The sequence below is a fragment of the Saccopteryx bilineata genome, chromosome 5 (genome assembly GCF_036850765.1).
Source record: "Saccopteryx bilineata isolate mSacBil1 chromosome 5, mSacBil1_pri_phased_curated, whole genome shotgun sequence".
NCBI classification, from domain to species: Eukaryota; Metazoa; Chordata; class Mammalia; order Chiroptera; family Emballonuridae; genus Saccopteryx; species Saccopteryx bilineata.
This window is the reverse complement of record NC_089494.1, coordinates 170240370-170255269: the sequence shown is the minus strand read 5'-3', so window position 1 is coordinate 170255269 and position 14900 is coordinate 170240370. Positions and strand designations below refer to the sequence as shown.

Genomic DNA, 14900 nt, shown 5'->3' with positions numbered 1-14900 from the left:
ATTTTGTAAATATTCTCATCGTTGATAATAGGCTCTATGTATATATGTGTACTCACAGCTAAAATCCCATTAAATTGTAGGCTGACCCATAAAAGTTTTTTAACATTTTCTTGAAATACTTTTACCTGTTTTAAAGTCTGCATACTAGACTGAGAAAGAACTTTAGAACTTTGTACCTCCAAGGTATGCTATGTTCTATTGGGCAGTATCCAGTGTGGATTAATTAAAATGCAATTATATAAGGTTAGAGGTTTAAAAGAAACTTTAGCGAATATTTAGTCTAACTTCATCACTTTTATAGTTGAGAAAACTGAGGTTCAATGACCTGGCCAAGGTAATCAAACAAATAATTGGCAAAACTGGACGAAACCTGTCTCCTGACGTGCAGTGAAGTGGAGTGTTATGGGCCGTGCAGTAGAAGACACAGCCCAGCGTGTAGTCCCCATTAAACCGAAAGTCATTGCTCCCTTTCAGGCTGTGGAATCCTAGGGTCCAAGTACAATGGCTTTGTTACTGACCAGTGATCAAAGATTAATAAATTGCCAATTGCAATAGAATTATGTGCCCAATGCAGAGTTAAAGAGTTTTACATATACTGTATTATTATCCCCATTTTTCCAACGAGGAGACTGGGAATCTGCTACATTAATGAACTTGCTGAACTTTACAAGTATCTCGGAAGCAGCAAAGTTGAAGTTCAGTTGCAGGTGTGTCTATGTTCAAAGCCAAGCTCTTAACAAGTCTAGTGTATGGTACTCAACTCATTTGTGTATATTCCATATTCATTTTTAAAAACAAACCAGTCAGAAATGCCTGTGTTCTCTTTTGTAGGTATACTTCGCCCATACAGCCCTGAAGTGGATTGAGAGAGCCAATATGGACGGTTCCCAACGAGAAAGGCTTATTGAGGAAGGAGTAGATATTCCAGAAGGCCTTGCTATAGACTGGATTGACCGTAAACTCTATTGGACAGATAGAGGGTATGTTTCCTTTTAGCCATGTGGGTCAGGCTGAGACTAGAGGAAAGATGCCCCCAATGCTGTCCATACTCCCCCACCTCCCCATCACCAAGCAAATGTTCCTCTCTTCATCAAGATTGGGTCTGTATCTGTAGGGGAATTTTGAGGACGAAGAAAGTAGCATATGTTTTTGCACTTCAGGCTACAAACATAAAACCTGTCTGAATATAGCCAACAAGCATTCTTGAGCATCTGGTTTGAATAGGGCGCTCTCCCAGGTAACACAGGAGATACAAAGGAGCATGAGGAATGTTGCATCTTTTTAGGCAGCTCACACTTTAGCCAAGAGGTAAGGCACATATGCATAGGTAAAACTAACACAAAAACTTGTCCGCATTTCAGTACAAGAAATGTCATAAGGCCATGCATAAATAATTGCCAAAAAGTGAGGAGTGTCCACTCCCAGGGGGGAGTGTTAGAAGGTCCTTCTTCAGGGATCCAATGGCCCAATCCCTTCATTTTACAGATGGGGAAGCTAAGGCTCAGAAAGGCTAAGTGATTTATTCAGGGTTACACAACACACAAGTGACTAAAATCCAAATGCTGGCTCTCTAACTGACATGAAGGTGGGAGAGAGACCTTCATGGTGGAGTTGTAAGGAAAGTCCTTGGGAGATCAGAGAAATGGTCTGCTTTTCCTTTGGTGCAAAGCAACAGAGCCAGAGAGAAGCTTAGTGTTTCTTTCCTTGGGCACACTGCTCTTGAAGTGCAAAAACAACTGCTGCATGTGTTTGTGTGAATGTGTGCACGTGTGTGTGTGCCCCGTGTAAGCCCCAGGAATGGTGGGGATGAGAGGAGGGTGGGGAAGGAAATGCCTGCATCCCTCAGGCATGCTATGAGAACCCACTTCCCTGCTTTCGTGAGAGAGGAAGTGAACCACAGAACACCTCACAAGATATTGTCAGAGATACTCTGTGCTAGGATGATATCTGGTCAAGTCACTTAAAGCCATAAAGTGAAATGGTGGCCAACCTGAACATCTGGTGCTTATGCAATTGTGTTAAATTAAAAGAAAGGAGAATTAATTAGAGTTTCACATCTGTGAAGTCAGCATTCCCAACATGGAGGGAGAAGTCCTAGGGAAGAGGGGTAGGCTTTCTATGTCCCCAAAATCTCTTTTGGTTTGGATAACCAATGGGGAAAAAATGCATTTTTAAAAATGAGCCAGATCTATGATGTGATGCATAGTTATCAATAATATGGTACATTTATATCCAAAGTGAGTATATTTTCATTCATTCATTTGTTAATTTAGCCATACCTCCATTCTTTTATTCTTTAGGTATTTGTTTATTAACTGAAATGTTCCAGATACTATACTTTATATCATGGATATAAAGTGATACCACTGAATCCCTCAAAGATAAGTTTGCTTATCCCCAACTTAAAGATGAAAAAACTGAGAATCAAAGAGATAAAATAGCTTCACCAAAGTCAAACAGCCCACAGGTAGCAGATCTGGAATTTGAACTCAAAGACAACCACTTCCAAAGCTTATGCTTTTAATAATCATAGATATGTACTCCCTCCCCCAATCAGAATTGATTAAAATGTGTTCAACCCAGAGTCATATAACAAATGAAAATCAACTTCAGTTGTAATAATGACAGAAATCATAATAACGGCCTCTTCTGTATTGAACCTACTTAAAAGGACATTTAAAATGTCAGCTGTGCATAATAACAGAGCTTGTACATGGCTGTTGTCAGAAGAGTAAACGTTGATCAGGATAGCAGATGTCAGCCGCTGTCGACCCCTCTCAGGATTGCCGGGTCTCCTTAGATTTCTCACATTTGCCTGCACCTCTAATTTTAACAGCGTTTGATTAATAGCACCAGGGGACCTACTGCTGTGGTGATGCCTTCAGGACACAGACAGGTCTGGAGAAGCAGACCTCAGCTTCCCCAGTTCACTGACTTCAGTAATAACAAGCCCTTCTTAAGTCCTCTTTCCTCTAAAAGCAGCTGCTAAAAGAAAACCTTTAATTTGTCTGGAAATGAAAGGTTTATTGTTTGAAAACCTTGATTTAGTTAGAAATTGGATTTAAATAACTGAGATTCCAAGCTTGTGATATTAGATTACATGGTAACTCTTAACCAATAAAAGAACCAGGGTGGATGCTTCTAGTTTATATTGGCTTAGGAAAAGAGAGACTCAAATTAACATCTGACAGAAGGAAGGAAGCTAATTGATAATTTCACTGGCAATGCTATTATTTAGTACTAAGGAATCCTGACTCCTAAAGTCAGTTGCGCAGTGAGAAAGAAACAAAAGGGTGAAAATATGCATCTGTTTGCTCATTCTCTTGAGATTAAAAACTACCATGAAGGAATAATCACTTTTCTAAGGTTCTGGATGAACAACTCTTGCTCTGGAAGGAGTGTGGGTTTTAGAAGATCCCAGGGACATTGGGATCATTTAGGTAGTGGATATAAAGAGAAAGATGTTCCACTAGATGAGGGGTTACGCTTGAACTCAGGTGAGCCCAGTGTCCATCCTTGTTTCAGCATTCTCATTACCAGTATGCTGGAGTTTGAGATTTGTTTTCTGTCTAAATCAAGTAGAAATGTATTGTTAGGTTAACTCCTTAAGGAATTTTGAAAGTAAATTCCAGCAATCCTGCCTGAGACAGTTCCAGAATCAGGAGTTTATGTTCATCTTAATTCTCATCACTTAACTCCTGCTGAAAACAGTAAGAATTTATAGATGATGTAACAACAAGAACAGAGGAGCTGACAGACACTTCTCCCAAGAAGACATACAAATAGCCAACAGATATATGAAAGGATGTTCAATTTTACTAGCTATTAGGAAAATGCAAATAAAAACTATGGCGAGATATCACTTCACACCAGTTAGAATGGTTGTTATCATCAGCAAGACAGGTAACAAGTGTTGGAGAGGCTGTGGAGAAAAAGGAACCCTCATTCACTGCTGTTGGGAATGCAAAGTGGTGCAGCCATTATGGAAGACAATATGGCAGTTTTTCAAAAAACAAGAATAGGACTACCATGTGACCCAGCAATCCTTCTTCTGGGTATCTATCTGAAAAATATGAAAACATTTATTCACAAAAATATATATGCACACTTATATTCACTGAAGCATTATTCACAGTGGCCAATATATGAAGACAAAAAAAGTGTTCTTCAATAGAGGACTGAATAAAGAAAATGTGGTGTATATATACTAGAGAATACTACTCAGCCATAAGAAGATGAAATACTCTCATGTGTGACAACATAGATGGATCTTGAGAATATTATGCTAAATGAAATAGGTCAATCAGAAAAGGCTAATTATGTGATTTCACTCATATGTGGGATATAAAACTGGAGCTAATTATGTGATTTCACTCATATGTGGGATATAAAACTGGAGCTAATTATGTGATTTCACTCATATGTGGGTGAAAAAACTGGCACTCATAGACACAGACAACAGTGTGGTGGTTACCAGGGAGAAGGGGGTGAGGGGGTAGCAAAGGGTAAAGGAGTTCAAATATGTGGTGACAAATGATTTGACTTTGGGTGGTGGGCACACACAGATCATGTACACTTGAAACCTATATGATCCTAATAACCAGTGTCACCCCAATAACTTTAAATAGATAGATAGATAGATAATAGAAAGATATATAAGTGTAGGGGAAAAAAAAGAACAGAACAGTCACAAGCAAGTAGTTTCAGAATTTCTTTCCTCCCAGCAAGGGAATGGGCACAGTGACAGCTGTGGCTGAGTGACTGACACATTGAGTTAAAAATTACCTTCCATCCAGCAGTACCTTCTGATAACCATCTCATCCAGGAATGAAACAGTTCTTTACAAGTGGCACTAGACTATTAATGGTTTAAAATTATCTACTGCTCTGAGTTGGAAGTTTGTAAAGCGTATTTGATCAAACACGGGCCCTGAGCCAATTTTTCCTTTACCTCCCCCACCTGCATATAGCCTGCGAGGAGGAGTTTATAAAGCCCCTTCCCCACCCAGTGGCTAGACAGTGCACTCCAATGAGCCAACGGCAGAAAATCTCCTTAGCATTTTGTAGAATCCGGAGGAAAGAATGGTTCTGCTTTGTGTTTCTGGGCAGGGCTGTCTCATGAAGACATTGCCTGCAAGAACAAGGAGGTAAAACCCTTCTTAGATGTTAGATGAATGAATTCAGGAGTTATATTTTCTAATTGGCAGTAGGGAAACAGCGCCAGCAGGTAGCACACAAGAACAAAGTGGTAGGTCCTTGTTAAGGATAGTTGCACTCCCTGGTTTCACTAGGGAAACAGGGAGAACAGGCAGCCTGTGGTAGAAAGGGGGTTGGTGCTCCTCTTCCCTCTCGGCCTGTGGTCCTGTCTGCGCTGGAAGCAGCTCAGAGTCCAGTTTCCCTCACAAGCCAGTGATGGGGAGGGGGCTTTACAGAAAGGATTTTAGCATTTGATTCCATCCAGTTTTCTCCATCCCACCGCCGCTGCGTTAACTCAGCCACCAGTCCTCCTGCCTGGTCCGCTACACACTGAAGGCACAGCAAGCTTTCCACACTCTTTCAAGTCTCCCAGACCTGGCACTTGCTGATGCCTCTGCTAGAGTGTTCTTTCCCTGTCCCCTTGCCTTCCCTCTGCCGCCCCTCCTCGTCTCGCCTGCTGAACTCTAAGCTCTACAAGGACAGAGACAGGCTATTGGGTCTCTGTGCCTAGGCCAGCCCCTGACATGCACAAAATGTGCTTGCTCACTAAATATTTGTTTGACCATAAAGGTTCGTTTGACAAATAAATGAAAACATTAGAAAAAATAATTTTCTACTCTGCAAGATTCCAGAGGCTTATGTTCTTAAATGTAAAGTTTAGCAAATAATAGTTCAATACTCTCATTTGTCTAAGTGTCATGTGGAAGAAAATTAAAGTCAACATAGATGCCCCTTACTGTCCTTGTGCTGGCTGTCTTTGTGGCCCTTTGTGGTCTACTCACCTTCCTTCCAGGGATCTGTGACCACCAGGCTGACACCTTCTCATGACTGGGAGGTTGTGAAGAAGAGGGGGGGGGTGGCGTTTACACTACTGGCTCTGGCCCTGCCAAGCCACTGACACACGTCCCTCTAACCTCATCTTTTCTGTGTATTTTCATTGCCCGAGATAAATTGGCATGCTGATGAAAAGGCTATGTTTAAAGAAATTAAATGTGTGGGTGTTTGATGCTCATTTGCGTGTGAGTGTGTGTGTGTGTGTGCATGCATACACACTATGGGGGTAATTTTTGCATTCAAAAGGGAGTGTTTTGTTTAAGAAGTAAAGTTAATGTAACAATGCCTTTATATGACATACATTTTAGAAAATCTGTCATTGAAAGCAGTGATTTAAGTGGAAAGCGTCGTGAAATAATCATTAAGGAGGACATCTCTCAGCCACGAGGAATTGCTGTTCATCCTATGGCCAAGTAGGTACTTGTGAAATGCAGGTGCTTTTCCGCAGAGGTCATGTTTGAAGTGCTAATGTCCAAAGAGGTCTTAAGATCTCAAGTAGTCATTGGAATCAGAAACCAAAAATATCCACTAGGTTTCTTCACATCTTCAGAAATGATGTGATGACCATAGTATCCTCATTTTAAAATATCTTTATTTTCTATTTTTATATAAAAATTTTATTTTTTGTTTGGATATTCTTCATTTTAATCAGATTTAATTTCTCTCTGAAAAGAAATGGGTTGTAATTCATTAATCAATTATACATAAGCCCATTAAACTTTCTTAAAAAGTTGCATTATTGCTTTCCCGAGCAGAGGATGACATTTAGATTTTATAACTTACTCTATTTCGAAAAATTAGGTGAGTTCAAATGATAGGTCATTCCTAGATTTAGACAAGAAGAAGTAGAAATCATGAAAGATTAGAAGATTCTATGTTGTTAATTATGAATTAGTGACAAATGTTGGTTTATGTTCAGAGACTTAAGGTGACTCACCAGTTTCTTTTTTAATTAAAAAAATAACGATACAAACCAACTTTTATTTATGATGGCCTATGAGAAATAATATATTGGTAATAACTGACAATTGATTTGAAGCCAGCCACATGATTAAAAGAGTGAGACTATAATCATCTTTAAATAGGCTGGAGTAAAGATATTGACCTCAAAAAAATGTTCCTCAGCACAGTTATAGAATATGATATACGAAACTTAAAATTAACCAAGTTAGGCCTGACCTGTGATGGCACAGTGGATAAAGCATCAACCTGGAACCCTGAGGTTGCGGTTGGAAACCCTGAGCTTGCCCAGTCAAGGCACATATGGGAGTTGATGCTTTCTGCTCCTCCCCCTCCCCTTCTCTCTCTCTCACTTTCCCCCTCCTCCCTCTCTAAAAATGAATAAATTAAAAAAAAAATCTTGGGCCCTGGCCGGTTGGCTCAGCGGTAGAGCGTTGGCCTGGCGTGCGGGGGACCCGGGTTCGATTCCCAGCCAGGGCACATAGGAGAAGCGCCCATTTGCTTCTCTACCCCCCCTTCCTCTCTGTCTCTCTTTTCCCCTCCCGCAGCCAAGGCTCCATTGGAGCAAGGATGGCCCGGGCGCTGGGGATGGCTCCTTGGCCTCTGCCCCAGGCTCTGGAGTGCCTCTGTTCTCGGCAGAGCGACGCCCTCTGGTGGGCAGAGCTTCGCCCCTGGTGGGCGTGCCAGGTGGATCCCGGTTGGGCACATGCAGGAGTCTGTCTGACTGTCTCTCCCCATTTCCAGCTTCAGAAAAATACAAAAAAAAAAAAAATCTTAAAAAAATTAACCAAGTTAACTGAATACATGGTATAAAACAGGATAATAGAGAAATATGCTCTTCTCTTTATGTTTTAATTTTACATATATAGTGAGTTTTACATATGCATGGCAGAGGGGAAAACTAATTAGATTTCATTGCCTTTTTTAAATTAATTAATTTATTTATTTCAGAGACAGCGCGAGAATCAGAGAGAGGAATAGATAGGGACAGACAGACAGGAATGGAGAGAGATGAGAAGCATCAATCATCAGTTTTTCGTTGCGACACCTTAGTTGTTCATTGATTGCTTTCTCATATGTGCCTTGACCATGGGCCTTCAGCAGACTGAGTAACCCCTTGCTGGAGCCAGCGGCCTTGGGTCTAAGCTGGTGAGCTCTTTGCTCAAGCCAGATGAGCCCGCGCTCAAGCTGGCGACCTCGGGGTCTCAAACCTGGGTCCTCTGCATCCCAGTCTATCCACTGCACCACCGCCTGGTCAGACTTCATTGCCTTTTGAAGCATGAAACACTAATTTCAAAATATGCATTTGAGCACACTTTCAGTTAGTAATATTCTGCAATTTTTAAAATTAGTAATTCTTTTTTTATCTAATGACCTAAGCCTTAATTCAGCATTCTGTCCAAGATGTTCTATATCTAGAAAAGATTAATTTTTGCTTATGAAAAATTATTCATCCAACACAGTGCTATACTTCTTCTATGTTCCTTAGTTTATCCTGAAGTGATTTCCACTGATGTTCCCAGTGACGAAAGAATGGGGGAATTTTTTTGTGCAAATTTTATTTGTTGTATGTTTTTTTGATTAAAGGAGATTATTCTGGACTGATATGGGGATTAATCCACGAATTGAAAGTTCTACCCTTCAAGGCATGGGCCGACTGGTTATTGCTAGCTCTGAGCTGGTCTGGCCCAGTGGAATAACGATTGATTTCTTAACTGACAAGTTGTATTGGTGCGATGCCAAGCAGTCTGTGATTGAAATGGCCAATCTGGATGGTTCAAAACGCCAAAGGCTTGCCCAGAACGATGTAGGTGAGACTTTGGGATTGGTGGTTTCTTCATCTTGACTGAGAGTTGATGAGTGTTAAATACAAAATGCATTTATACACACATGCGTGTGTGCACACGTACCTTCCTCACCATATGAGGAGGAAAGACTAGAGACAGCCTGACAGACTTCTGACAGACTTCTCCAAGAGTTTGTGAGCTCTGAGGATTACCTGAGTATTAGAATATTGGATGAAAAATAGTGATGCATAATCTTTATCAAGATTGCCAAAAATCCAAATGAAAATATTAAAATTTTTAAAGCTTCTTTAAGAATAAGAACCTGGTTCAGCTGTTATCATTTTTTATGTTTTAGAAAATGTCATTTTCACAACAGTGATAATATTACCTTCAGAGATTAATGAGTATCTATTGATAACATGTGCAAAGCATAATATAGTTTTTCTCTATTATAGTTTCATATTTTACATGGGTTATTATGTATTTTCTTAAATATCTTTAAAGCACTGTAGTTATTGTGACTGTTAAAGGGGAAGTACAAATGACTATAAGATTTATGGAGAGACTGATTTTGACTCAGGGAATCTGCAAAGACAGCATTCAAACTAGGCCATGTGGTAAATAGATGGTGATAAAACTTCATCATTTAAAATAAAGCTGCAAAAATTGCTGTTTGCATGTTAATGTTGCCAAAATATGTTGATGAACTTAATTCCAAATGTACTAGGGAGCTATTGCATGTTTTTGAGCAGGACATGTATATAAGATTGGTATTTCAGGATAACCACTTAGGTAACAGTACATAGGTTGGATTGGAAATTTGGAGAGAAGGAAATCAGTCAGAACACCACAGGGGCTGTCCAGACAACAGCTAGAGTATTGCCATTTAACAGTAAAATGGAGGATTAGAGAATTAAAAGAATCATTGTAAATAAAAGTATTCAGCAGATTTACTAACAGAGTGACTATAGAAATGAAGGCCAAGGAGATGTTAAAGATGCTTTGGAGATTTACAAACCGATTGGGAAGATGAATACATCTGGTTTCTTTTTTAGGAAGAAGGTAACAAACTAGTAATCTTTATAAGATATTCATTTTGCCCATTCTTTTTGGTTTTAGAGGTAACAAATTCCTAGATATGTATTATGCATTAAATAGATCAAGATAAATATAATTGAGAATTTTACGGACTTCTAAGTTTCTTTAAAAATTAAAGAAATGCTTCACAATAAATGATAAGCTTGTGTACAATTATTTATGCATGCACTTAACAGATATTTACTGAATCATTATGGTAAGCAAATATACAGTGGAGAGTTAAACAAATATTGTTCCTTTAAAGTCATGGGGCCTATTTCTAAAGACATACATTATTAGAAAAACACATCTCCCAAATAAATGTGAAATTATAGCTTTGATATATGAAGGTACAAAAGGATTTGACAATTTCTAACCAGAATGTAAAGACACTATGCCTTAAACAAAAATCCTAACATATTTTTTAAAATAATTTTTATTGTTACTGTAATCTGTAACAAATGCAACTTTCTATGCAAGCCCATTATCCATTAATAATTGGAAATTAAAATGTTTAAATAACTATTCCCATCACTACAGTGCCATCTACAGGTATGTGAGTGGTGGCTTCTCAACTGCCAGTTCAGGATTTTTAATGTAAAGATTGAAGAAATTTATTCTTAATTTTAAATGAGACTGTGACTCTTCCATAACCAAAAAATAAGAAGTATTATGGAGTATTTGTTGAAAAACTATAGCTAATTCTTACACAGGCTATGACATAGATGAACCCATAGGACATCATGCTTTGTGAAATAAGCCTGTCACAAAAGAAAAATATTGTTATGATACCACTCACTGAGGTATCTAGAATAGTCAAATTAGTAAAAACAGAAAGTGAAATGGTCTTTGTCAGAAAGTAGGGGGAGGTAGAAATGAGAAGTTGTTGTTTAATAGGTATAGAGTTTTAGTTTTAATAGATAAAAGGTGTATGGAATTTGGTTGCCCAACAATGTGAATGTACTTAATTTAACACAACTGAACTATAGACAGGTTAAGATGGTAAATATTGTGTCATGTGGTTTGGGTTTTTTTACCCAAATAAAAGAAACTGACAGCTATATTAGATATTTCCTTGCTGCATTTATGGCTTTAATTTGAGACAATGGGCTACAGATTAAAATGAATCTTAATGGCCTGGGTCAGTCATAATGGGTGGAGATTCATTCTCACCAGGATAAATCATTTGCATGTCCTGCCAGGAGAGGGAGACATTCATTCTAATCCACCAAATCTATCACTCATTTGCAAATACTGGTTTAGGGAGTGGGACTGGACAAGACTAAAGTTTCCAAACTTGGGCCTCCTTAGTCTGTAATTACTTGAGATGGTCTGTTACAACATTTCTCTACTTACTAAATACTGGAAAATCTTATCAGAGTAATTTCAGTGGCAAGGAGAGGTGGGCTCCATCCAGGGATCAATAGGCATGAAAATGAAGGCAGCAGGTAATAAATGACTTTCAAAAAAACCTTGGCTAAAAAATGGAAGGAAAGAGGCAGAAAGAGGCGTGGGGCGGGGTCAGGGGATAAGGAATTAAGACGGGAGACATTTAAGAATATTCATTAGTTATGGGAAAGAGGCTAGTAGAATAAAAAGAATAAGGATGTAAACAAAAGGGGTAACTGAACAACAGCAGACAAAGGACACCAGGAGCACAAGCCAAGCCAATGGATTGATATTAGATAAGAAGTGAGATAAGAAAAGAGGCATCCCATGCAAGGAAATGTGTTGATTGAGACGGGGATTTAAGCAGACTGTTATCCAGTTACCTAAAATTTTTAAATATTCTTATAACAACCCCTGTGAATTAGTGTATTACTTATTACTGCCATCCAAGAGACAAGGAACTGAAGGCAAAGAGTGGTAAGAGAATTTACTCAAGTTTAATTTATAAATAGTGAGAAAATCACTAAACACGAAGGTTCCCACCTTGGCTCCCTTCATCTTGGTCTATTACAGGGTGGCGTAAAACTGGATTCGCAGTTGTTTATAAAATAATAAAATAATTAATATATAGTATAATAATACAAGAATAAACTCGGCATTTTGTGTACTTACAGCTGTAAACCTACTTTGCCCCACTCTGTACGTCAATGAGACCACATTCCCCAGTTCTCCAAGTGCTGAGTGACAATGGGCTTTCCTAGGACTTCATTCTAGCAGGTTCCCATTCCACAATTAAGGTTGCCCCATCTTGTGGGTTCCCCTTGATGTAGGTATAAGTGGTAGCTCGTACCTTGCTTAGCACTTATATTAAAAAATTTCAAGCCTTGTCTTTTAAAAAAAATATTCACGGCACAGACAAGATGTATGTAATAATTGGAACTGCTTCCAGGTCACCCATTTGCTGTGGCTGTGTTTGAGGATCACGTGTGGTTCTCTGACTGGACTGTGTCATCGATAGTAAGGGTGAACAAGAGGACTGGCAAAAATAGGGTACGTCTTCGAGGCAGCATGCTGAAGCCCTCATCACTGGTTGTAGTTCATCCATTGGCAAAACCAGGTACACTGGACATGTTACACAGTCTTTTTGTGGCTGGAATCTGCAACTATTTCAATTGTTTGATGGCAGGGGTGGATGGGGAATGTTGCAGTTCTCACTAATTTAGGTAGATGTAGAGATTTCTTGAATTCAGATTTTGTTTACACTAAGACAGTCTGGTAGTGACTTTGGGCTTTATTAATCCAATCTCGCTTTTTCTCTTGGACAGCTTTTACTTATCTGATCCTTTTAAAAGACTCTGGGGTTAAAGGCACTAAGGGAAGGACAATTTAGACACCTGCAGTGAAAGCTTCTATCTGCATTGGGGCCTTTATCTACTTCCTGAGAGTGTCAGGGAGTAAGCAAATAGAAAAGCCTTCTAGTGACCTACAGTAACTCATCTTTCTAAGTTGCCCTTTGTCAGTTTGACTAGATCATGTTAGGAAACAGGAATCTCATCTACATAAAAAGCATCTTGGACAAAAGTACTGGTTATATTCAATAAAGAACTCATAAGGCAATACCATTCTGAGGTAATCTTCGTGGGGACTCTTCTATAAGAACTCATCTGAAATAGTTCTTACTATAGGTTCCATTTAGATTCGCTGAGTTTCTCTTCCCCAAAGCTGTACACTGTGATTTGGATCAATGGCATTTTTTTGATCTCCACACCCATCTGTGAGTGCTTCTCTTTTCTGGGCTAGGAGCAGATCCCTGCTTACACCAAAATGGAGGTTGTGAACATATTTGCAAAGAGAAGTTTGGAACTGCTCAATGTTCATGTCGTGAAGGTTTTGTGAAAGCTCCAGATGGGAAAATGTGTCTGGCTCAAAGTGTTCATCAGATATCAGCAGGTAATATAATAAATTATGCTGCTAAATTATCTTACCTTGACTGAGGAATATATACTGCTCACAAAAATTAGGGGATATTTCAAAATGAATATGAAGTGATAAAAAAAAAGCATTTTTTTTTTTTTTTGGTTAAACAAGAACGTCAGAAAAGCAAACAACAAGTCAAAGAAAGTTGTTTGATTATGCAAATGAGATGCAAAGCCAACTTTTATTTCATTGGTGAAAATGCATTAGACAAAAGACTGAAAGTACTGGAGTATCTGCATGTTCCCTGATCCCCTAATTTTTGTGAGCAGTGTAGTTCTATTTTATACACATTGAACCCTATGTTTTTGCTGATTTTTAATATTTTGCATAATTAAAAGCATCTCTTTTACGGGTGCCAAGTGGTTTGGGGTTTTTTTTTTTCCTGTTTCTTTCCTCTGATGAGTTTGGGCTTCTTATTAAAGATTAATTTCAATTGACCTCCTCTCATTGTAAAGTTAGTGAACAAAAGATAATACTCAAAGTTTAATCTTCCAGCCTCCTATTTATGGTGGAGCCACCTGAACTTTTACTACCTCAGGTAATGTTCAGAGACATTTTGTTTAGAAGTTTTATGACCTCAGTGTTGGAGGTGGTCATATACAATACCCCCCTCACCACCACCACGTGACTAGTCTTAGAATAGAAGGCAAAGTACTTTCTAATAAATAACTTTAAGATGTCAGACAAATGTGGGAAATCCAACCTGAGAAGACTGCGATCACATTTTAAAAACTACAACTTTGAAGAAGAGTGGGTCAAATGTGATGTAAGTCAGTAGTGCCTCAGATTTTCTTCCCTTGAATGTGTATCTAAACAATTGTGGTGTATTTAGATTCATCTCTTGATATATTTGTACCAAAAAGAATTTTATTTTTATTAAAATTTTTTAAAATTTATATTTATCTAATAGGCATGGTGTAATTGAGGTGACAGATCAATGGCAAAGAAATGGATCAATCTATCCATAGGTAGGAATTGGATATTTTGGATTTTTAGAACTATCAATTGCTACCTTAGGGCAATAGTTCTCAATCTTTATAGTTTCAGGTGCCCTTTACACTATTAAAAATGATTGAGAACCCCAAAGAGGTTTTGTTTATGTAAGTTTTATCTATCAAATTTTATACTAGAAATGAAAACTTAAAAATTCTAAAAATACCTCAAAATTATACTAATACTTCATTATATGTAAACATAACATATTTTTATGAAAAGAAATGAGATAATTATATTTTCCAAAACAAAAAATATGCAGTAAGAAGAATGGCATTGGTTTACATCTTTATTTTTAATATATAGTTTAATAGAAGGCAGCTGTAATCTCATAGCTGCTTGTAGGTTGGATCTGTCTCTGTGCTGTTTTGATTGAAGCCTATAAAGAAAATTTGGACTCACAGAGACATGGAGTGAAAAGGGAGCAATATTTAATAGCTTTTGCAGATGTCCTTTTTTTTGTACTTTGCATTTGATACTATATTAGAGCTATGTTATGGCTAGTTTCTTAGAGCTTAGCTGCAATGTGGAATCTGAAGCCATATCAATATACTCTTTTGTCTTTTGACACGTTAAAGTTCAGTTGTCTATTCTGTATTTTGAGTGGCTCTTTTACCTTTGGTAGCATCAAATTTTGGTCATTTGAAAATGTGGTTTAGTTATGCAGATCTTCCAATTGCACATTAAT

General features: G+C 38.2%; 1 protein-coding gene across 3 annotated transcripts in view; it reads left to right on the top strand.

Moving 5' to 3' along the window:
* Positions 1–14900, top strand: part of EGF (epidermal growth factor) — a 110853-nt gene that overhangs the window by 49005 nt on the left and 46948 nt on the right. For all 3 annotated transcript variants that reach the window (XR_010731938.1, XM_066280430.1, XM_066280431.1), the window contains 5 exons: positions 832–980; positions 6338–6442; positions 8577–8800; positions 12192–12359; positions 13043–13192. Coding sequence is in view for 2 of the 3 variants with exons in the window: in XM_066280430.1 (XP_066136527.1) it covers positions 832–980; positions 6338–6442; positions 8577–8800; positions 12192–12359; positions 13043–13192 (796 nt within the window). In the remaining variant the exon portion in view is untranslated. The remainder of the gene's footprint in view (positions 1–831; positions 981–6337; positions 6443–8576; positions 8801–12191; positions 12360–13042; positions 13193–14900) is intronic.